The sequence below is a fragment of the Dromaius novaehollandiae genome, chromosome 2 (assembly GCF_036370855.1).
Source record: "Dromaius novaehollandiae isolate bDroNov1 chromosome 2, bDroNov1.hap1, whole genome shotgun sequence".
NCBI lineage: Eukaryota > Metazoa > Chordata > Aves > Casuariiformes > Dromaiidae > Dromaius > Dromaius novaehollandiae.
Window position 1 is genome coordinate 35,512,278 of NC_088099.1, and position 25,719 is coordinate 35,537,996.

The 25,719-nt window shown below is 36.7% G+C and overlaps 1 protein-coding gene across 1 annotated transcript in view; it reads left to right on the plus strand.

Moving 5' to 3' along the window:
• The window catches only part of TBC1D5 (TBC1 domain family member 5), a 322,079-nt gene that overhangs the window by 113,353 nt on the left and 183,007 nt on the right, over positions 1–25,719 (plus strand). The window contains exon 3 of the mRNA XM_026103718.2: positions 12,546–12,680. Within this exon, the coding sequence (XP_025959503.1) occupies positions 12,581–12,680 (100 nt within the window). The 5' untranslated portion in view covers positions 12,546–12,580. The remainder of the gene's footprint in view (positions 1–12,545; positions 12,681–25,719) is intronic.

Consider the following 25,719-nt stretch of genomic DNA (forward strand, 5'->3'; position numbering starts at 1 on the left):
TGTATTGCTGCAACTGCTCCAGGTTTTGCAGTGGTCCTGCCAGTGTCGGTCTGAAGTACCATGCTGCTTGTACTGGTGACTTTTGTGCCTGTGTGCTAGACACTCTGGCAAGGAACAGGGAGTGCCCAAATGATATTTTAGGGGCAATAAATTCCTCTAAGGAACAGTGCATTATAGAGGTCATGATGCTACAGTGGCCTTGCCTGCCTAGTGTCTCTGTCTCTGAAGGCTTCAGCAAGACCCCTTGTTCCCGTGACAGTTTCAATATTTCATCCAGCTGCTCAGAAATCTGAATGGAAAATATAAGAGTGGGAAGAGATAGGAAAATAAGTTGCAACTGATGCATTGTATTTGGAGACCATATTTTTAAAGAAACTGCACTGTAATTTTTTTCACATTTGTAGCATTGCTACTCTCAGCAGATATTAGTGCTAATAGTTCCTGGAACAAAAGAAAAGTTCCTGAAGCCTAGAAACAGAATGGCAGAAGGAATGTGCTGAGCAGCAAAGTTCTCCCTCTGCAGCAGGAATAACCTCCCTTGGCATCTTTTCAGTAGCATCCAGTACAGTGGTACGTTCATACTTAAAAAATAAGTGTAATTTATAAAATTACTCTTAAAAAATAAATGTAATTTACTAGAAATTTTTTTTGCAGTTAACTACTGTAATATAGTAGTTTCAGCTATCCTTTGTGTTTCCCCGTCTTAGGGATTTCCTTTGCACAGGGTAGTTTAGTTTAGTTAGATATTGATGTTTGAAACTCAGTACGTCTTAGGTATGAATACGCATGCTACAAAACGCTGAGCCCCTTGAGCGGCTTCTGAGCACCCTGCTTTTCTTGCTCCTGATCTGACAAGGCTGGAGAGAGGCAATGCAAGCAGGCAGCATTTGCTGCCTGACATCAGTGCTGTGCCTAGCATAGAGCATGTTGTGAGAGGGTGAGCGTTTGAGTGTGAGAGCAAGCTGCTAAGGGAAGCCTCAGTACAGTTTTCCCAGGGGCTAGTCTGCTGAGGTGCCCTGGCTTTTTTCTCTGAGTGTGGCTTTTCGACATGCTCAAGTGAGGCAGCACTCCCTTTGGCAGTGGGAGTAATCGGGAAAGCTTGCAATCCGCAGTTGTTGCATTACGGCTGAACTACACATAGCACCTGGTCTGTGCTTTCCTCTTGCACCCAGTTTTCGTCTGCAGCTGTGCCCGGTCGTAAAGCCTGGCTGACGTGGGTGAACACCCGGTATGTTTTTTACATTATGTAGAAACGTCATTGTAAATTAAGCAGCAAATTCTGACACTCATACTAACGCTGTCTCTCTCTGCTGCTTTGAAAATGGCTATGAAATTGTGCCCTTTTTCTTAGCAAACGGGACTTATACCAACTGTCTTTGTACCTCAGCATGAGGCCATGCTGCTTCAGCATCTGCATATCTAGCATCCAAAAAACTAGAACAAAAATATTTGATGTAAACGCCTCTGTGCGTGCATGAGCATGCGGGTGTTCCTATAAAAATTCTGTCAACCCCTGTAGGAAACTGGTTTCTAAAAATAGTGAAAAGAATAAAAGCTGAATCCTAGATTAATTGCTTACTACTTTAAAACGGTGATATCCTAGAAACTTACTTCATTGAATACACTTTTAGTGTCTAAGCTAGTTACTATCATTTTGGGTAAGGCTGCAGGCTAAGCTGCCATTTTTTCCAGTTCACTGTTTTAATGATTTCTTTCAGTCTTGACATTCTTTGGCCCTTTGAGTTACATATGTATTACTAAAACATAAAGTGTGTAGCATAGCATGGTGCCTGTGTGTTCCTGAAAGTAAAACTCTTAAATACTTAAAAGCAGTCATTTCCATACCATAAACAGTGGTAAACTACTTTAATCTCTTAACTATCTTTGGAAGGATGATATTTAATTTAAGTTCTATTGAATTGTTTTGTAACCAGGTAGATAAAATATATTCTAAAATAAAATAAACATTGGATTTCTTTCATTTTTAATGAGTTGCTAATTTTGTATGAATCATTTTAGTATGAATAGAGGCTCTCAGCCGTTCTAAATTACTGTAAGGAAAGGGATTAGCTTCATAGTTAAATGATGCAAGGATTTGAAATCTGATTGCATTTTTCTCTCCTTCTCTCCAGTCGTCCTTTCACTAAAGTTGGGGGGGGGGAAAAAAAAGACCTGTTCTTTCAGTTTCTTGTCGTAGGTTATATTTTCTAGACTCCTAATCAGTCTTGTTGCTCTACTCTGGACTGCAGCAGCTGGTTGTCTTCCTGCCTGTGCTATGTCTAAAATGGATACACTACCAGCTCAGGCCTTGCCAGCATCAGATGATGGGAGGAGATCTATTCATGTGTCTGCAGATAAAGCTCTAACTCATTTTTATCAAAGTGTTTTGCCTGTTTTGAGGTAATATGACATTGTTGACTCATTTTCAAATTATGAATGACTTCCCTGTATCCTTTCCATCGCAACTGCTTCCTAACCAGTTGCTCCTCATCTTGTATTTTTGTAATGGAACATTCTAACCAAGGGCCTTCATTGCTCTTGGTTAAAACTGACTCTTTTGGCAGCTTCAGCCCAGATCAGTTGCCTGACCTGATGCTTATGCTAATAGTGGGAAAGTGGAACAGGGATAAGAGTGGTCTGTCAGGAGGAGGAGGAGGATGGGACTACCTGTTTTCACGACAGTATCAAATTATGCTAGCCAAAACCAAGCCAGAATTACTGTATGAAATTACCTTAAACTGAATTTTATCTGATGATTTAAAAACAACCAATTTATCTAACTCTCTAATCTGTTCTTTCTCTGAGCCAGCCCGAGTATTGTTTAGATGGCACTACATGTGTTACCCATCTGATTTGCAATGGAGTCTCTTAAGTGAAGAGTAAAGAAGAAAACACTTCAGCTGTCTTGTCATCTTTGATAACTCTCCCTCTCCTCTAAATAGCAGATCAAATCTTTTCATCATTTTCTTCTTCCTACCAGTGTGTGCATATGTGTATATTTATGAAGAATAAAAAACAATCTCTTCTTGTTCCTTATGTTACTTCTTAATTGCATCTTATTGTGCTTTTCCTTTCTGGCTTTACCCTATACTTTGTGCTCATATCTATTCAACCTGGATAATTTGACCTAGTTTTCACTTTCAGAGTTCTTCCTCCTTGAACTTTGAGTCACCAAAGAGTTTGTGATTTAGCTAAATGCATGTCATTTTCTATCCTTCCTTCTATCCTGCATTGGCTGGCATAGCCTCCATTTAATATACCTCCCTAAAGAGCCTGGCCAGTGTACCTGAATTCCTTTTTTTCCCTTGTTTTTCTTTTCTTTATGTAAAATTTCTATGTATTTATTGAATTTTGCTGTGTTGAAATCACGTTGCTTTTATTAGCATGGTTTTTCCCCTCCTTCATTTTCTAAGATTCATGAACTATATCATACTAAGATCACTTTCATTTGAACTGCTTTTCATCTTTTTTCAGTTGATTTCTCAGTTGATTTAGAATCCAGTCCAGTCCAAAACAGTTACCTGTCTCTTTGCTTTTTCTACCTCTTACTTTAAAACTAAATACAAACAAATCAGATAATTAAAAAAAAACACCCTTTAGCCAGTACATCCCAAGATCTTCCTGGAGAGCCTTTGCCCAGCTGGGCTTCTTTTCCAGTGTATGTCAGGACTCTTAAAAGCCCTCTTATCGCCCAGTTCTGAGCTTTGCACGATTCTTCTAGGCTTTTTGCTGTCGTTACGTAAAAGTCTCATTTCTCTGGTGAGCAGGCTTGGTGATCTTTAGTAGCTGCTGAACTTGACAGGTATTGTGGTCTTCTCTCTCACTGTCTTACATTCTGAGCTTCAACCTTCTCCTGCTTTCCAGATTTTGGAGTAAGCGTAGATAACCTCTGTTTACAAGGCACCACTCTCGATCTCCTCTGGTGTACCCTTTTTGAGCAAACAATACTCTTCCTTATTACCATTCCAGTCATGTGATTTATTTCATCCAATCTTATTTGTTATGTCAGTGAAGTTATAATTTTGATTGTGTGTGAGGACTATCTGTTCTTCTTGTTTATTTCTTATATTACCACTTTTAGGAAATAGCCCAATACTATGTTAGAAGATTGGCCCACCAACTCCCCTTTACCCTCCAAGGATCCTTTTATAAATAATTCTGTCACCCATAGCTGTAGGCCTCGTTCACAGTGCCGTTATTTGTACGTGTCTGCGGGTTTTAGTCATCGGTTCTAGCATAAAACTCCTCACCGGGTGAACAAACCGCTTGTCAAAGATGCTGTTCCCCTTCTTTGTGGCAGTTACCATTGCTGCCATGTTGTTCCTCAGAACAGCACCGCGACCAGAGAAAGGAAAGGCTGCTGTGCCGCCGTTCAGTCTCCTCCAGGAGGTGGCTTTGGCTCTTTGAGCTTCCCGTTGAAAGGAAACGCGATGAAGCTACAGCAGTATAACAATTTCACATCTGCTGCTAAAGCTAGAGGCTGGGGGTGGGAGAGTGTTTAGTGGTAGGAAATGGCCTTTGTTTAGCCATTGACTTCAGATCGCCATGTTTTTCAGTAATTAAACGTCCTTCTGAATGTACTGACCTTTTTTGCTTTTGCTGGTATTTCATGTTTGAAATCAAAATTAGACCAAAGGTGTGTCCTCATAACAGCCTCATTGTGGAGTTTTTTGGGTTTTTTTTTTTAATGGCTATGCTGCAGATATATAGTACCAAACATATCGAGCACTTAATTCTAGTAATGGGAATTTAAGATGGTTGATGCTATCTATACTTTTGGTGTCACCTCTTTCAATGCAGAAGAGAAGCCATGTTTCACAATAAATATCAAATGCCACTGTTTATTGCCAGGGTAGAGCTTAGAAATTATTGTCAAGATTTGTAGAGGCTACAATTATTGAGTGTAGTGATCAATATTGCGTAAGGATTTCTATCCTCTCTGCTTTATTTACTTTTTTCTAGTTTTTCTTCTTTAGTTAAACTACAGTGTCTTAAAGAATCATGTAACCTCAAGAAACCATAAGCTATCAACTATGTGGACTTTTTCCCTGTTTGTAACAAATATGTTTAAGATTTCATATCTTCCAAATTAACAGAGTAACGTTAACAGTAAAGTATTTTCTTACAATAGGTTTTTGGAGGTTCTTTTTGTTTTGTTTTGTTTGGTTTTTTTTTGTTTTTTTCTTTTTTTGGAGGGCTGAGGGTTGTTTTCTACTTGCAGCATTAAAAAGTTTTTAACTATCATGTGAATTACCAAGAGAATATGTTGTCATGATCCCAGGCTATTTACATTGTCTCTTGTCCCTGACATTTTAATTCACCACTGAATTTATACTTTGCATGCTTAAGTGCTGGTAAGACATGAAAGTTGTAGGGTTAAATTTGTAGACAGTGCTTTAAAGCTCCTATGATAATTGTTCTTAGGTACGTATTCCTTTACTGTGACTCTTAAGACAACTATTTAATAGACAACATTTGAATAATACAAATGTGCAGTTGGTAAAAATGGATTAGGGTTTCAGGGTGGTACCAATGGGTGATATTTAATATTGAATGACATGTATTAAGACAAATGCTTTTATATATAATTTATTTGGCATTGTAAATGCATTTATCTTGTGAGATACAGACCCCCTGTTGCCACATGAAGTATTCTGGAAAGGTTTGGAGTAAATAAATAATAAAACCACTTTGATATACAATCTAACAATATTAAATATTAAGACTTTCACATGATTGATTTTAATACTTAATTAACTTATTTAAAGTCCAATGTAACTCTGTTTTTGTATTAAAGATTAGACAGACAGAAGTTAAAATGCAGGAAATGTTATTAAATGGGACAAAATTAATTGTGTTTCATGATCCTCAGACTCACTGGCTGTTAACCTGTCCATCAGTGGCATGTTCTTGTTTGTTTTGTTCTGGACCCCAGCTGATGGTAATGTTAATCTGCTTTACCATGTCTGTCCATTGTTATGTTTGCATCATTCCATTTTAATGATACATAATCTGATAAATTTTATAAAAGAAAAGAGACTTGCTTTATGCTATCCAAAGTTTGTCAAATTGTGCACTTTTGTTCAGAGCTGGTATGTATTCTTCCTAAAACATGTTTCTTCAATGTGTGGTAGCAATACTGATCTGTGGAGGGGGCTCTGTAGAATCCCTGCTGGGTTTAAGCCTAGCAAGGTTTAAGCCTGTCTACACATGATGCCCTTGAGCTGACATCTTCTGGATTCAAATGGAGGTGGTGGCAGTAACAGGTGGTATAGTTTGTAAGAGGTGGGATCAAGTGAAGGGAGGCAGAAAAGCTTTGCAGTGTGGCAGAGTTGGCCCATTTCACCTGAGTAAAAATCACTTCACTTTTTAATTTTTTGCTAAGGAATAACAGAGGTTGGAACAGCTTTTTCAAAAATGCCTATTAATGACTGTCTTACTAATTAAGTATCCAACTTGAAACATATCAAATGGTCCTGATTTCCGGAAGTTCATGCTGAGCACTCAGCACTGTCTCCTACACAGCACTCCGTTCAAAGAAAGGGTGACTTTTTTTTTTTTTTCATAATTTAAGAGGGATTTTCTAAGGCCTAGGAGATTTGGCCAAAGAAATAAACCCAAGTTTGGAACTGTTTCTAGATCCTCTGCAAGCCTGTGCTTGATTCCTTTAGACACAATGCCATGCTTATTCTCCTCATACTTAATAAGGATCTACTTTAGAATGTTTTTGCATTCTGGAGAATCCTCACTTCTCTGTGCTAACATGCTTGATTACTTCATAAACTGCAAATGAGGGGCACAATTGTGAACCCTCATAACATGATGCTGTCAAACTTAAAAAAAAATGCATAAGACCATTACCACATCAGACACTTGTTTTTAGTCAGGTCATTTTAATCGATTTGACTTCACAGGGCAGCTAATTTTTCACTTAGCTAAACAAGTATTTCCTCTACTTGTCATCTATTTAAGTAATTAAAATGGTAAACTTTGCTATATGACATAAAATAAAGACCCAAAGATGATTTGGAGGAGGCAGATGATACAGTCTAATAGAATGAATGCAAAGTATTATTTAAATACTTCAGTACACTTCCAAAGTTTTCCGAAATGTCATATTCCAGTAGCTTTGCTGGACTGATACATATTGATTATCATTCTTAGCCTACCCAAGAGTAAAGAATATTGTTCAGCTTTTTCCTTGAAGATAGAAGGTTCTTTTTTTCATTTCTTTAAGCATAAAGATAACAGTATTTTGCTTTTTTACCTGATTGTTTGTGGCATAAGAGGATGTCAGAGAGCAAGAGTGGGGCGGGCAAGTATTTAGGAATATACTTTAAAGATTGTTCAAATAATCTTGCAGTCTTGACAGTACATCTTTCCAACAAACTTACTTTCCCTAAGAGTGCTCTCAAGATGCATTTGTGGAATTCTTCTACCCTGGTCTTACGTGCACCTTCATGCCTACAATTCCTCTCATTTCATTTCACCACTAGGGAAAGGATAGAGAGGGAAACCAGTTTCTGCCTTTGTGGGCATTGTAAAAGGTCAGAATTGCCTAATTCTAACTAGTTAGTTACACTTTCTACATATTCTTTGTGAGACTGATTATATTTTGTAGTGTTACCCAAACAATATGAATACACTTCATGTTTTAAACATTGATTTTATATCTTTTTTGCTCATAGTTTGAATAAACCATTTTAAAAGATCTATATTAACACTCATGATTAAGGGAAATGTTTCATATGTTTTGTTTTTAAAGCTTTTTTAATTAAAATCATATAGTAACTATTTTTGAAACAATGTTTATCTATAAACTGCTTCTTTGAGTATTGATTATTCATTTTCAATACCTGTTATAAGTGAAGAGTTAAGTAAATGAGTGTCTGATGACTTGAAATAAGGTACAGTATTCATGTTCAGACTGTGCTGTGTTTTATTTATGAAATATTGATTTTAAATTTATCAAAACTTTTGAGGTTAGGGTAGTCTTGCAAATTGCTCTAGCTGTGGTAGTGAATAGTTTTACTGCTGATAGAACTGTGTATGAAGTTTATTTTTATTTTGAACTTTTCAGCTTCTGATTGAATGTTTATTATAACCCGTTTCTATTACATGAGACTCTGCTTTTTCATACAGTTTTGTTATAATGGTGTCTTCTTATGTTTGTGTAATATATAGGTTTTGCTATGCTTTGCCCAACTGTAGTCCAGACTTCACTGGTACTTCACTGGCACTTCGTCTAACGATAGGAGCATATGCAACTTTGACTTTTAATTTTGTCTTGTATTTCTGGCTAGTATGATACAATTTATGCATAGTAAATGAAAATGAAGTATGGCTATGTTGAGACTGTTGTCACTGACAGTCTGGCGAAGGAGTGGTTTTCATTTTTAATGTTTTGCCCTTTTTTGTTTTTTTGGGGGGTTTTTTGCGTTCCAAACGTAAAGATTCTTATACAGGAAGAATGGTAATGTTGATGAAGGCATGACTGTGTAAGGACAACTATCACAGGGCAAGAAGAGGTAGAAGTAATACCATGTATTAGACCAACGACAATAGAAGGCAAAAAATGGCCAAACTCTCAGGCGCACAAACCTCTTCGGGTCCAAAACAAACAGCAAACTTGCAAGCTAAATTCTCGCTGAGAACAAAAAATGCTGTCTGCATTTAAATAGATATGCTAATCAGACCATCTAAGAAACAGGTCAGTGATCCCTGCTGAACAGTAAGAGGATGTTAGTAACATGGGTTTTTCCTAATGGAAGGAGAGGTAGATAATTTATCACCTATGGAATATGGAGAAGCTCATGGGAGGAAGAGTATGAGTTAGAAACCAGTATTTCCATAGAGTCCTTTTAATATCAAGTAGAGTGCTGTATTTGAGTCTGTAAGCTTGTCTTTTGAATGATTTTTGATGGTCTCCATTGAGAACCTGGACTGAAAGGTCACAGATAGGGAAATGATTTAACAGGAAACATCATCTTTCTGGTAGCTGTTATGGCTCTGTTATCAGTCAGTTGTGTGTGGGCGAGCTTGTTGCAACCTGGGATCGCTGCTAAATTTCATCCGTGTGGTTCCACAAGGGCAGTTGTTGCCCTGGGTAAAACAGGCTGCTGTCTGGGAAGTGGCAGAGAAGGAACCAGCGATTCTGGTGGTTGCAGGGCAGGGGCGTTTATTTAGGTGGTTTTGGTGACGTATGGACTAGCCGCCTGTGCTATTGCTCAGAAATAGACTGGATTCATTCAAGACATAGGTGCATGAGAAGCTGACCGGTGATGCTGACACTGGGGAGATGTAACAGAGATTTTGAGGCCAGCACGAGGGCCGTGCGTCAGGAAGTCCTGGAGCAGATGGAGAGTCTTGTCCATCCCCTACTGCGCAGAGGGCTCTCGCTGCTCTGATGCTGAAGGAGAGTAGCCAAGCAAGGCGTTTGTATGCCTGTCTTTTCCTTGGGCTTGAGGGTGGATTAGTGTCTCTTCTCATTCTCCTAAACTAGATTAATGTTTGATATGCAGAATTAATTACTTTTTCATGTATATTAAAGAATAGTAGAACCCCCAGTGCTGGGAGGGGTGCCTGGTCTTCAGTTTCCTCAGCCCTTCATCTTTTGAGAGGAAAAAAGAAAACTGTGAGTAGATAGCAGAGCCACTTTTAGCTTTGGCTGAGATGCTAGGATTTAACTAAATGTCCAGTATTGAGTCTTATGATCTAATATTTGGATTTTCAGAAGGGCTTTATAACACTTTTATTGCTTCTCATGGAAAATGTTGTTAAATCGCATCTTATTTAATATGAACAGTATGTTATAGGCCATTACGAATCAACCAGAAACCTGTAAAGAATTAATCTTTCTCAGAGTAAGATCCCAAGAGTAGTCATAGTTGTTTAATAGTTTTCTTTGCTGTTTGTTAGAAAAGCTGAGAAGAGCTTAAGTATAAGACTACAGAGAAAATTGCTTAGACTAAGGGGTGATAAAACTAATAATTATTTTTTTAAACCACGCTAATCAAATGTATCAATAGACAAACACAAGTCAACAAGTAAATCAGCTGTGTGAATATCAAAGTAAATCTCTTCAGCTGTTTAAAACTACTCTTAACAGTCTCTGAAGTAAATTATGCCTCTTATATTTTGTAAAGACATGGCATTTGGGAAGTATTTAAAAAAAAGAGGAGGTGAATATGGAACATATCCATATCCGTATAAAAGAACAAACTTACTAGAGCTATTTTCACAGCATGCTATTGATGTATAGCTAACATAAAAGTCCAAAACACATCTTAACTATGTGGTGGCTGCTAAAACTGCAAAGGCTAGTTAGATGATTTTGAACTTGACTCTCAGTCTGAAAGGCATGCAGGGGTTTCCCTTGTTCAGATCATGTAGCAATGTCTGAAGGTCCATAACAGTAAAAAGTTAAAGCTGACAGCACAGTTCCAAAGAAGCTTTTAAGTTTTGTGAAGATGAAATCAAAAGGTCAATAGAAAGGTAATTGCAAAGGAAATTGGAAAGGTATAGCAGGGAACCAGAGCAGCAACTAAAATTCCAGCAGGAAAAAACTATAAACATCTCACTGTACATTTTTTCGATACATTTATTGTTAAGTTTTTCATTCATTTACTTAAAATATCAGGTAGTCATAAACAAGTCTCTATATTATGTAGCCATAAGAGTGTGCAGGTAAAAATTGAGATGTTATTTGAGTGGCTAACAAGTCTATAAATGTTTTTCTCTGAGTTTCCATTCATGCATTTTGCATGATTATGGTAGAAAAATTACATAGGAAACATATGAAGGGTACTTGCATTCATAATGCATCTGTTCTGAGTTAGTACAAAGAGTCGTTCAAGGCCATTCTGTTTTACTTGCGTGTTTCGTCTGAGGGCCATGGTTACATGATTACAGCAATTCCACATGAGCTGGTACTGCTGCCAGAGCAGGCGGTCCTACCCTCGCTCAGTTCCCGGCTGCTTGTTCCCAGGAGCTTCAGATGGCCTGTTCTAGCTAAAAAGCAATGAGAGAGAGGTGAGACCACTTCAGCACCTCAGAAATGCTGGTCTGGTGCAAGTAAGGGACCAAAGCCTCAGGGAATACAGCTGAGAGAACATCCTTTCCAAAATGGTCTGGATGTATCCGTTTGAAAGAGGTTCCTAATGGTGGCCCAACTGGCCCATTTTTTATTTCCTATGTATTTCTCATAACTTAGCAGGACAATGAAGCAGAGGAATAGCATATAAAACTTGAGAAGGCTCAAGAATCCTGATCCCCTTTAATTTATTGACAGCCAACTGAAGGCATAAAGCATATGGTCAGTGCCATGCCTTGTAAGAATGAAAGCAAAGCATGATTATTTTAAGTGATTTCTGAACTGATAATACAACAATCCTTGAAGTGTATCTACCTCTGTGTGTTTGTCTTAATGTTTTCATTTTTAAATATAATTTTCCTGGAGTTAGAAAGTTAGTAATACTTGTAAACTAAGCACTTGTACTAAGTGATACATAAAACTGACATGGCAGTCATTGGTCAGATCAAACCTGTTTTGTTGGCTTAGTTCTTCTATGTTGCAAGTTACCTATATCTCTTTCAAGCTGTTAATAAATTATGTTATGGCCAAAATGCAGTCTTGACAAATATACCCTTGTACGATGTTAATGCACTGAAAAGGTCATTTTTCTTTTTTATTGCTCTGACCATAACACCATCTGCTTTTCACCCATCTGCTGGCATCCACGTGCTCATTGCAGCAAATTCTAGCCTTCAAGACTCCTCACGTGCACTTCTAGCATAGTTCTTGTTCACTCATGAGATCCTGCTTTGAATTCCAGTCAGCCTGTGGTGATAGTCCCATGTCACCTAGTTGCTGGGATTTCATCTGCATGCTTTCTTCCATTTTGCCCTTCCTTTTTGGAGAATCTTTGCTCAGCTAGCTGATTGTTTCTTTAAATGCTACCTTAATTTTCCCTCTCTAGAAAGCTAATGTAAATGTTGAAAAAAACAAAATCATCCAGCACACCAGTCAATATTGTCTCATTCTTTCCTTTTCGTGGGTGTTTGCATCCGTCTGCCTGTAGTCTTATACTTGGCTTATGGTTCCTGAAAAACAAGTGTTTAAAAGAGGAAGTTGTTCTAGGGTGAAAGGACCCCTGTCCAGAAGGGTGGTGATGGCAGGTCTCAGCTTAGCTTTGCTCCATCACCTTCATCATCCCCAAAGATCCCCTGGGATCAGACTAAAAGCAGAGCTGGACAAGTTAGAAAAAGAAAGAAAGGTACTCCTGCCCCAACCCACAGTCCCTTAAAACCTCCCTTACATTTTTACTTGCAGCGTGATAGTTAGAGGTACTCTAACAATCCTTTAGGACTCCAAATGTTAAAATATTTGAATAGAAACACCATTGTACAGCTATTAGACATCTAATGGTGATGCTATGCCTGGAAAATAGCGAAAGGTTTTGAGCATTTTTCGCTCTTGACTTGTGTGAATGAAAAGCAGCTAAAGAAACACTCAAGTGTTTTTTTCTGTTTCTTTTTCTCCCCAGACAAATCCTCTTCAGTGGAAATTACTACTGCCAATATGTATCATTCTGTGTCTGAAACCAGTCACCCCTTGCAAACAGAGGAGCAAGAAATGGGCATTGATCCTTTGCAGAGTTATTTGAACAAGCCAGGGCAAGGTGAGTTTTGTATTTCTGTGCTTTGTACTTAGAAGCCTTACAGAAGTGTCTTCTGATAACTGTACCTGTCATTATTTATTTAATTCTCTCAGTGAAGTTGAACAGGGCAACTTAAAGAACATTCACAGAGTGTGTGTAGAGCACTCTGACACTAATGAAAACCATGAAAAATGAACTTTCAATTACAGAAAGAAATGTTAGCCAAATATTTAATGTGCTGCCGTTCTTCTTTAATCAAAAACCAAACACCGACTTCAGAATAAGAACGTTAAAATGCAGCATGGCTTTGTGTTGCTTTCTCAAGATGGACTCTTTTACACTGCTTTGGTTTTAGGGATTTTTCTGTTTTGCTTTTTCTTTTTTTCTTCTATGATAAAGTTCAGTGTGTTATTCTGGATGACAGTATGGAAATAAAAAGGTTGATTTTTCCTTTTTTTTCTTTGAAATAGCACCTATATTCTTATTTAAAAATATAGTGGAAGTTGAGATAGAATGAATAGGTTCTAAAGGTAAAAATTACTTTGTAACCCAAAGTAAATTAATTAAATGCAGTATTCAGAAGACTCTAATGAACAGTGAGAACAAACTGCTTGCATAATGCAATTTTGTCTGTGCTCCTTGTCTTTTCAGTTTATTTGCTAGTAGTGACAATGTAGTTGGTTAGAAGAAAGTGATAAGCTTAACAAGAAGCTTGAAACCTCATCCTTGTCATGAAAACATTTCTCAAGTACTCAGTTATATACAGTGGCACCTTAACTACCTGTAATTTTCCAGTCATTGAACACATGTACCAGGAGGGCAAAATAAAAAATTTATTTTAAATTACAGAGTTGGAACAACTTTGTCACATTTCCTAAGTACCTCACGCAGATCAACCATTCTGTGTGGGTGTATCTGTCTATAAATCTTCTGTCTACTAGTGCTTATTAAAAAAGCTATGCCAAGTTTTGCTTAGTCAGGTTTATTACTTCAGTTTATGAGAAGCTGATATTTTGCTTTAAAACACCTCAGTACAACTTCAGTGCTCCTTTGAGTTAATATTTTTTCTCAATTTTATTTCATTGCTTTATAAAGCTTTTTCAATGTTAGAAAATGACAATGAACGTCTTGCGGGAAGTATTTTAAAACCTGAAGATTAACCAGAATAGCTTTTCCAGGTCAGTGTTCCTCCTCTATTGCACTTGACATCTTAATGATACCGAGCCATTTTAGTTTGATTAACTAAATGCATTTTTGTGCATATTTTTAGGAATTTGAAAATACTCTTTTGTAATAACCTAAAATAATAACCATTTTCCAGAGGAAATAGGACTTCTAGTCTACGCCAATCAAGAAAAAGATAAGCTTTTTCTTCTTTTTTTTTTTCTTTAAAAAATAAATACTGGTGATTCTCTCATCTCTGTTTCAAGGCAAATCAGGATTTTTACCCTGTTACAAAAACACCGTAAATTAATTTTACCCTTTATTGTGCGCAGAAGCGATTAGTTACCTTGGCTGAAAAGGTTTCTCATTTTTATCCCAACCTTAACATTTCTATGACATACAAAGTTATTAGTATTGAATTGATGTTTAAAAGTGCCATTAATTCATTTACCCCAAATGTTCATTAACAATGTAAATGTATGCTGATGTTCTATGAGACAAGGAAGTGACTAATGACTCTTCGCACTAACAACACTTAAAATGAATAGAAACTTTAGATAGCTAATCTTGAAGTAATCAAGACCCTCATTCAGCTTGGCATCTCTGTATGCTCTAAAACAGCTGTCAACTGTTAAAAATATATACACAACACACACATACGCACATGCGAAGATAAAGATATGTAAATACATGGTTCCCCAAGTCATAAAGGTTACCAACTATGGTACGTTTTTTATGTTCTATGTAAATATTTTATATAAAGCATCCATTTCATCTTCATAGCTTTTTGCTGTGAAACCCTTACTGCATTTTAATTTGGAACTTTATAAATCCCAAATAAGTCTTTGAAGTTTTGCTATTTCATTTTAGATAAATAATATGCTTAGATGGAGTTGGGTCTTTGGGCATCAAAGCATACAATTATTCCTGTCCATCCAGCCTGTATTAGAAGTTCAGAATAAAGAAGCCATCACTGTTTTCTAAATGAGGAGTCTGGTTGTTGAAACAAACCATAGATTAGATGAAGAATTGTCTTGACTTGTACCATGATATATATCTGTAGCCCTAATTTCATCAACCTATCTAGTTTTCTACCAGTATATGTGCACCATGCCTATGAGAGATACTAGGAAATTGCATGAATCCCTGTCCCATTAAAGAGAAATATTAAGTTCCTCTTAAAAATATCAGAGGATGTGGTTGGTGGGGGGAAGACAGAACTGTTTCCTACATACAGAGAAGGTCTCTCAGAGTAGAAGTCACTTGAATTTAGTGAAAGCATAATGAGATCCAGTGGCTGAAAGCTGCATGTAAATAAATGCATAAATATTTTAGTGAGGATAATTTGATTTTTGGGCCGGCTAGGCCAAAAAGCATTTAGGAATGGATGTTCCTGAATTTCACCATCTTCGCTACAATATTTCAAGACTGAACATTTTTCAACTCAGCCTCAAGTTTCAGGATTAATACAGAATCTACTTAGTTAAAATTTGTAGCCCTTACTGTAGCAGAGGTATCTTGTACTGTCTTCAAGCCATCTGTGTCGTGTATCATAGAAATTTGCGAGAGAGGCAGTCCATAAGTCGGAAATATTTTATACAATATTGTGGAGTATCAAGACATCTGAATTATTCTTTGACGTTCTGCTAAATGTTTAAAGTATTGTCTTAGAGACTAAATGATAGATATGTTCACTGATATGAGGTAATAAAAAAAGCATATCACTGATAAGTACGAAAATAAATGTTTAATCATAGACATAGTCAGATTTGTGAACCTGCATGAAGTACTGTATTTTGAGTGTGTGTAACTGATACTAAAACTTAGTGTTTTAGATGATGGAGATCATGGAGAACCAGGAGATGTCATGTCCAGTTAAGGTATTGATATTGTCTCACAAGACATTCTCATAAAAGGAAGGAAATCTGGGAAAACACGGATTTCTTTTAAATGTGTATGTAGATGGTTGGAAAACTGTATGCATGGACTGCATTTTATTCATTTGCTGTCAGATTTGGAAGCATATATTGGATGGGATTCCAGAAAGGTGTTTCTTGAGTCTCGTAGTAGTCAGTGCTTTTCTTAAAATCTCAGGGAAGATACAGAAAGAGTACGTGATTTATGTGGGACAAGGCTATAAGTACAATGGAGGACAAACAGAAAATTCAAAATATTCTTGAGATTTGGGAGAAGTGGCCTGAGAAGAATAAGACATAGTTCACTAGGAATAGTTGCAGGATTTAATGTTGCGATTGCTAGGTAGGAGATAATTAGGTAGCTGAACAGCTAGCTGAAGTAGAGCACAACAGATGAGATAACTGTTGTTTGGAGAAAGAACTGGGCCTTTATAGCAATCCAAACTTTTACGTAACTGAGGGTATTTGAATCCTGAGTTATGGTGAGTCATAAGAATGTGCTCGTTTACAGTTTTACGAAACTCAGGATAGGCTATTAGCTAACCGATAGGCAAGATCTTTATCCTCCCCCTTTAATATTTCAAGTATTCCAAAAAAACAGATAAGATAGTATTTCAGCCTTTCTCTGAGAGCTGACTTGGCCTGTGTTCTTTTCCTTATGTCTGATTTTTTTCAAGAAAGAAAAACAAATGTGCATTGCACACATGCACTCATGGTTTTTTTTAAATAACAAATCTAAGACTGGGATGACACTTGCAATCTGATACTTCAAATGAAAGATTTAGTTCTTTTAATAAAATTTTATTTTAGATTGTAACTTTCTGATCTAGTTGTATTTTAATTTGCATGCCTTTATGTATGCGTGCATTGTTATGATTTCTTTTGAATATAATAAGTTGGGGTTTTCCTGCTACTTTCTCTGTTCTGAAAGTCTTCATGGCACTGTTCATTTTATTCAAACAGTATTTTCCTTCTCAGATAGGGATCTTTATCAGGGAGATTGATCTTATCTCCAGTGGACACTCTATAAAAATTTCAGAAACTGTGCTCTTCTACTTTCTCACCTTGTACTACATCTGACATTATTTTGTTCATTTCCAGTCTTGAGGTTTATACTACATTGGAACAGTATAACTCTTTCAGAGCTGCAGTAAATTCTCACTCCAAAGTTACAGCATTTGCCACATTCTGACACAAGTTTTGAAGAACACAGCAGGCAGTATTCCTGTTTCATTGATGTGATGAGAAAGTTGATCCTCTAAGGACACACTGGAACAATGCATTTAATACTCTTCAATTTAATTTGCTCAATATCACAATTAATACAATTAGGGTCACTTGAAATGAAACTATTAACAAATTGGGTAATTTACTTTAACAATGTCAGTGTGTTCTCACAATTACATTTGCTTTAATTAGTGCACAAGCTATTATTTAATAGCATACTTCACATAGAAAAATGTAATGTGTTCTTTGTTCTTAAAAAAAGAAAAGGAGAAACCTTTAATGAGTTGCGAGTGTTTTGGGTAGTTTGTTTCTTGCTTTAAGGCTATAGCTCGCGTGAGAGAAGAGAAGGGTGACACAGCTGGAAGGACGAAGATAACTATTGCAGAGCATGACTGAAATGAATCCAGTTGAGATAGATCAGTTGTCCACCTCATACGTATCACAGCATCCCTCCCAATTCTCAAGGCTACCATGAAAATATACGTGAGATGGTAAGAGGACAGTCATATTTCCATTTTGACAGTGTTCTGCATGCTTGCATTGCTCCTATTTGGAGGATTTTGCCATTCTGATGTTAACCTCGTGAACCCTGATCAGTGGAAAGTACTACTGCAAAGAATTATATTTTAGGTGTAGTTTGAAGTACCTGATTGATATCACTGTTATACAGAAAACATGTAGAAAGCAGCAGGGAGCAAAAAAATAAAATAAGAACTTCCCTTCTCTGCACCTAGCAGGTCCAACATGCTATCAAATAAGTTCCCCAACTGTTAGATGTAATTCCCATGGGAGTATTTTGCTCTTGGGTACACCCTTTTACATTCATTCAGGGGTCAAGTGAATTTCTGCTGTCAGAAAATTATAAGATGCTGGCTCCTAATCAGCCAGTAAGCTATTCTGTGTTATGGTTTTTTTTTCCCTCCTCACAAACCCCTTTTGTCAGGGAGAGGGTGCTAGCGCAGATTGGCCTGTATGGCATTTGCCTCTACCTCTGTCTGTTTTGAGAGGTTGTCTCTATGATCACATGCAGAGGGAAACAACTATAGAGGTCTAGACCTCTTTGTATGAGAAGTACATTCCTAGGTAAAAGCAATTGAAAAAGCAAATAGGTCCTTTCAGATGAAATGGGAAGTGAACAGGTCTGAGTTCTTGAAGCCTTATTTCATATCAAATATTCCTCTGTAGCGCATTATATGACAACACGTGTGTCACGTAATGTATGTTCTCTCTGTCATCTCCCCTCCAGGGAGGGAAATGTACACAAAGCATTGTATTTTTAAGAGTCCATTGAAAGACAATGCTACTTTTGTTTTCATTAAAAAGACGGGATTGAAACAGAGAACGTTTTTGCATTGTACTGGGAGCAGAATATGCTGAGGGTTGTGGTTGTTCTTAATGCTCTTGGGATTTAATACTGTGGTCCTGCACCAGGCCCTGAGAAAACCCTGTCTCCTTCACTGTTAAGTTTTACCCTTCAAGTAGGAAGTTTCATCTCGCCCAGGGAGCATGGTTGTTACTAGTGCTCCTCACTGCAAGGCTGTAGTGCATCTCCTCTGGGGCTGGGCCTTTCCATTAAAGGCACAGCCGTAAAGGGTAGAGGTATACAGAAGAGAAAAGAGCTGTGCTCAGTCTAGTTCACATTGTATTGCATGAATAAAAGCAAGAATATTTTTTACATCTTCAAACACCATATGCTAACATAACAAGCATTTTAATATTCATTTATTAATAATAACTACTGCTTAGTTTGCTTTTAATTGAACAGCAACAGAATTGTAGTGACAAAGGCTATGGGAGCAGTGCTGTATGCCTGGAGCTAACTCGGCCTGTCACTAACTCCTTCCTTAGGACTCTTCATTTTCTCTTCCGTTTTCTGTATTACAGGTGTTGTTACTGAGTGATCAGGTGACTGAAGAACTATGTATGTTTAAAAATACATATCTTTAACAGAAAATCGGCTGAAAATAGCCAGAACTAGACACACATTTTTCCTTTAAAGATGGTATTTATAGTATTTTAGGATATTACTGTACTGCAGAGCTGCTGTTAAACAGGTGTAAACTATACGCATGCCCCTTGTCATATGTGTCTATAAATATAGCTTCAAAGAGCTCAAGTTCCAGTTCTGTCAGGGTGTACACCGGTACCGAGTGGTGCAAACCAACCACAGGGCGCTCAGCCTGGTCTGCTCTTCAGATCACTGTGAAAGCAGCTGTGGCCTGAAAACTTTACACGTTGCACGGCGCTGTGTCCAAACGAATCCTGCTCTCAGCAACCGGTTCAACAGGGTGCATTAGCCCAGTGACCCAGCTCTGTGGGCCCCCAGCTGGAGCTGGCTCGTGGCTGGTCAGCTCAGGCGGTAGCCTGCATCGACGCGCCATGCTCTCTGCTCACTGAAAGCAAGTTGCAGGCTGCAGACCCTTTGCCTTGCTGCAAATTCACGTGTAGGAACTGCAGGAGTACTTTAAATGGCCTGAACTGTGGCACCATATGTGAGTAACAGTCTTGTGGGTTTCCAGGTTTGGAAAGTTTGATTTTATTTATATATTTTTTCTCCCTGGAATTGGTAGTTCTAGTTTTTGTGGTGGCTCTGCATGAGTTGCACATTACATTAATTCCGGTTTGGAGGCTGTAATGGGGCATGGGTTACTGGCACAAGCATCATGTAGGGAAATTGCATTCATGGGACTGTAAGGCAGATATTGGAGAAGGCCTTCTGGTCAGCAATGTCTATTGACCTAGAAGAACTCTGAATCCTTAATTTTAAATGTTTTACTCTAAATCTGTGTGTGCAAATAAGCCCCCCTCACTAATGATAGTGGTGCCCTGCCTTTGTTAATTTGTGTCAACTGGGACTTCGCAGTTCTTTCCAGGTACAACCTTGCCTGAATACTAATAATTATAGGGTACTCCAAATACTGGCATAAGTCGCTGTCAGCCTCATCGTTCTATGCAGAAGTCCTTGTGACCCTACTTTGGGAACCGCTGATTTCAGGGTTTCTGTTTGTTCTTTTTCTAGCAGTTCTGTAATCTAGGTTAAGGCTCAACTACTTGGCTCTCGTCTTGATTCCTGTTATACCGAGGTGCTATAAAAGCAGATGATGCAGGTTGAATGAAAAAGATCTTTTGTTTTTGTTTTTTTACTAAATTGTATGTGCTTAGAGGCCCTTAGAATACCAAGCAGAAATTTCAATTTTAACTATAGGGAACCTGTTGAACAATTAAATTGAAACAGAAGAATTCTTTTTCTTTTTTAATGACCTTTGTAAAAGTAATTAAGAGTATGTTAAAACTACCTCATTATTGAAAGTTATATGGAAGCTAAAGATGAGAATGAAATCTTTCTTTGAATATTTTACTCACACTTGATAACAAAATATAATATAAAGATTAGTACAGGTAAATATCTCACATAGTAAGTGTTTCCATGCAAAATAAATCAACAATCAAAATACATCAAATGACTATATATCCTACATATGGAAAAGGCAGATTCTCTTAATTAAAAAAAAATTTAAAAAGTTGTGTATCCATAATAAAAGACTACTAAATCAGAATTCTAGCCGAGGCCTGCAATAGTGGTGCAGGATAATAATTAATGGTGTGAGTTTGCCTGTGCCTCTGTATACAGGAGATTGTAATTTAGAAAAGCAGTCTGCAAATTGTATGCAGTTAGCTGCTGTTACAGCCCCCTATATCTGAGACTAAATGCTAAGACATTTTAAGAGTAGCAGTCAACTGCCACAGTTTTGATTCTGTTAGAAACTGATTGCTAAATATATGTGGACCATTGTAAAGATTTGCAATTCCCTGTTTTAGAAAGTGAAGGCTGAAGAGTTCAGCCTACTTTCATTTAAGTGCCAAGTAATACTGCAAAGCTTCAATTTTAGGCTTCCGTTTAACTAATAAGCCTTATTCTTTAGCCACCTTAGCTATCTCTGTCACTGTGTTCCATGCAAGTGTGAAACTAAGAAGAGGTGTGGAGGGGAGAGGAATAAAGTACTGTCATACTTACTCTAACTGGTAAGAAATTATCTCCTAAGATGTGTATTATTTATTGACAATCTGGCCTTTTAACAAAGAAAAATAGGCCTATGCTTAGGTTGCCACTGCTACAAACGAAACAGCTGATACTTTAATGAACAACATACTGAGGGCTATCCAGGACATAAGGCAAATTAAGCAGGTTACAAACTGCGTATCTTCCGTCTAGATAGAGGAGATCTCCCCAGCTCCCACAATTAGCTCCACTGATCAGGCAGGCAGGCAGGCAGAGACAGAAGGAGGCCATTTGTATCAATTTGAGGAACAGAACTAGTAATGAAGTAAAATATCCATACCAGGTAGTTTCACCTCCACTTTGGAACAGAGGTTTCTAACTGCTGGTTTCAGCTTCACAGGAACCAATAAATAAATATGTGCTGCTTAACAAAAGCTTATTTTCTGTTGTTTACAAATTGAGAGCGGAGGAATAATACACTTCCAACCTAGAGGGTTTTTTTAAAAAGGAGCAAACATTTTCTGGACATATAAACAAATTTGAATCTTGGTAACCTGACAGCTTTGTTTAAATGTTGAATTTGAGTTTCCTTTCATGAAAACCTTTTCAAAGTACAGCAATTCAGCTGTGAAAACCTGAATACATTAATGATGACAAAGAACCTCTGGAATGAGCCAACATTTGTTTTTGTTCTTTTACAACATTTCCTGATGAATTGCACATACAAAAGTGTTTGCAGGTTATTTTAATTTTCCTTTCTTACTTTGATAATAAATGTCTCCACTGTTTACCTTTTCAGTTAAGGTACCTTATTATTACTAATCAGCTTTAATTATTTATAATAAAATGACTGTGAAAGATTTTTCTTTGATGTAGAAAAAGTCAAAGACCTGATCCTGATCCTATTAAAATTAATGGCAAAGTTCCAATTGACTGTAAAGGTAACAAACTGGAGTGCACTTATTGTTTAAGTGAAGCAATAATTTAGCCCAAGGTGTTGAATTGCAATTAGTTTCTTGGAGTGCTGCAGTTTTGAGGTGTGCAAGCATTCGATCTCAAGATTTGGCCACTCAAAAGCAGAGTGCATGTAACTGACTTTTAAAATCCTGGTCTTCCTTTTACCCATAAAAAACGCAGTAGATGAGTAAAGGCCAGATGTCTTCAGGATAATTGAAGAACCCCTGTACCTCTAGAAAAATTAAGTGTTAAAATGGGGGGAGAAGGAGAAATGTCTAGCCTTTCTGCCTCTGCCTTTCTCCTTTTCCCCAACCAACAAAATAGCAAACCAACCCAAACGTAGATGATACAGGATAAGGGATCTGATGTTTGAAGTGCATGTTCATGAGCATCAACGAACTATTGCTGCTATTTGTTTCTAAAGGTTTGAGGCTTAAGATTTGTATGTATGTATATTCACATTCTCTCTATTAAAAGCTTGAACACTCTATCAGTCTAGAGTATCTTTTAGTTATTCATAAGCACTGCCTCAAAAACAATACCATCCTTCTTGTCTTGTTTCCTTTGGTCCAGATTTTTTGAGGCAGCTACGTAACTCAAAAAAAAAAAAAAAAAAGTAAATTTGGTACATGTCAGAATACGCACACACCTTGTTCATGTTTTACGTACAAAATTTCAAAAAATACATGCTTGTCAATCTTAAAAATAAATCAACTAAAGGCATGTGAGAATTGCTGTAAAAGAATCATTTTAGGAAATATTTGGGTATAGATCAGGGTAAAAATATATATTCTTAAGCATTTATCTGTTACATTAAATGATAAGATGATATAGTTTGGGATTTGTATAGCAAGTGAAGGAGTAAAAAGGTTGTGTTTTTTTTTAAATGGTTTCTGACAGATATATCACAAAACTGATTTTTACTTTAGTGCAGTATCTTTATATATTTGTTCCACTCAAATTTTGAGCAACAGAAAACAACTTTTAGTAATTTGTTTTAGGCAAGGTATAAGTAGGACGGAAGGAATATGTTGCTGTCCTACCAGCTTCAAACATTTTTTATACACACAAATACATTCAAATAATACTCTGAGTCCTTTCATTATGAGGAATTTAAACAGAAGCAATTGGTTTTTTTTATTTGCATTATATACCCATCTCCAGCTAAATATAGATAAAGTTAAATATTTTACAGCAATCATCATATACCAAGCACAGTGCATTTTTTAGATTAATTTTGATTATAACCTTCTTTTAAGGATTTGTATACTGTTTTACTGATTTTTCTGAAAACTAATGAGGTAATCAAATTCAGAAATGTAGTATTTTGGTAGCTGCAAAATGAAAAATATTTTAGATTTATGTATTGATTTATAGTATGGGTAATCAAAGTTTAAAAATTTAAAAATGTGTTAAAGTACTCCTTAAACCGTGGAAAACAGTAGGTCAGTACAGATTGTGGGTGTTACTATGAACCCATGATTTAGCCGCAACTTGAAAAGAGTGCTGCTTCAGCTTAATGAAAAAGTTATCAAGTTTTTTGTTTTGTTTTTGCTTAATTATTTTGTATCTTAGAATTGCCAGTTCTTCTATACAGAAGTGTCAAAATACTAGAACCTCTTAAAAGAATTTCAAAGTAAGCACTGGATATTGCATTAACTCTTTCATTATGTCCTTAGTTACTGAGAGTATTAACTGGGTTGACATACTCATCAGTGCGACTTGCAAATCAGTTAATACAGTCGTATCTTCGTGTTGCTGTTGATGTAAATGGAACACCTGTGTCATTGGTATTTCATGTAATGTAGGTAGAAAAGTTAAAAACCAAATCCAATGTATGTAAACTGTAATAGCCACTTTAAAAAATCTACTCTAATTTTTTTCTTTTAAATATCTTAAATTTGTACAAACAGCTGGCAGTTAAATGTTTCTGCTTGGATGATATAGCAATAATACATAAACTCTGGGATAGGAAGACTGCACTCATGTTTTTGGACAAATCCCATTCAGTTCAGTGCAACTGGGACCACATAACTAAAATAATAGTAAAAAGCCATGTGTGATAAATTTCTCCACTAAAATTTTGATATCTTATTACAAATTATTATTCTTGGTCTTGGAAGTTACACAACACTGTGAAGTTGCACAAACTTCATCCAGATACAGCTTTTATGGTGGTGATAATTCTTTTCTTCTGAGAAATTGGATTTGTAATGGAATCAGTGATTTAACCTTAGAAAAACCAACTGTATAGTGTTTCCGTACTAAGCGCAATTGCAGGTCTTTTTAGAGTATGCCATAGAGTTCACATGTAATACACACAAAAGCATGTTTTTAATACAGTGAAAATATTTGAGAATGCTGGGGTACATTTCCCATATGTTTGGCATAATGTTTGAAGATCTCATCACTGTTTTTGTTTACTTTTCCTTTGAAATATTTAAAGGGTGGAGGGAAGGAACATAAATCTGTCCATTAGTGGGGATTCCTACTTTGCACTCGGATGAATTCTCATCAAATTTGATTTGCTGACTGGTGGCCAGAACAGATGTTATCTTAATGGAAGAGAGAAGCATGTTGAGCCACAGGGCCACCTCCAAACTTCTGTGACCCAGTATTTGCTCATTCTTTATTGAAGTATGAAAGAAAATACTGCTTCGCAAATGCATACAAAGCTCAGTTCTGAATTATCACAGCTAGGTGACTGCAACATTATCAGCTACATTAAGATTGAGATTTTATTGCCTGAAAAAGTGTAGCATTACTTGCTGCTATTCTAAAAACAGTGCACTTGCAAATTAGTTCCAGTCTTGTATTTATTTGAACTCAAAAGAAAGAAAAGGTTTAAGTCAGAGATTATACTATGGAAGGCTTTTGCCCTGGGCTGGAGTTCTTGTGATTATAGACAGTGAAAACTTTTATTTCAAATGTTCTGGAATTGAGATTGTGCCATGATGTGCAATTTGTTTAACTTCTTGTTCAAAGGAAGTTTTTTTTTTTTTTAAGTAGCTGCCTTGTAACATAATTTTATTGGAAGTAAATTTCTGATTTGGAAAAATATCATATAATGTTCTATGGCTCTTCTAGAAAAATAGCATGTAAAGACCGAAAGAGCGACAAAACATTTTTATTTCTCATACATTTTATTTTTTGAAAGGAATTTTTTTTTTCTTGTAGAAGCAGACTTAAATGAAAACCACAGATTTAATTCCGGACATGAAAAATCTGCTCAAGATTTAACATCTTGAAATGAATGATCTTTAACGAGTCCTCTAGATATAATAGATTTAGTAAGATACTTGCAGGTTTTCTGCTCTTGAAAAACATTTACTCTTGACAGTTTCTATTTGAGATTGCTATGGCAAAAGGACCACGCTGCATTTCATTTCTGGCATTTGCGTTACCTGGATAAACACAGTTTTTTTTTCTTTTGCATATTAGTCTGTTACTGGCTAAAGCTACAGCTGAGAGCGGAGACTTTGAAACTTTTGAACAGAATGATACCAAAGTGTTTTTAATTAATATAATATAAAGCTGAGATAAAGTTGGATGTTTTATTACCTATGACAATCAGTTATCAGTCAAATACTCACAGTTTTTGTGAAGCTGAAGTCAATTGTCCACAGATAGTTACTTGAAGTGTATATAACAAAATGATAATGAATATATCAAAATAATACTGAATGTAAAGATAGGAAGTGGTGACATCTGAAAATTGTGCAGTAAATTGATGTGCACAATGGTAATCTTCTGTCAGCCTAGCATAAGGGGTCACTTGCACTATCACTCCTGCAAT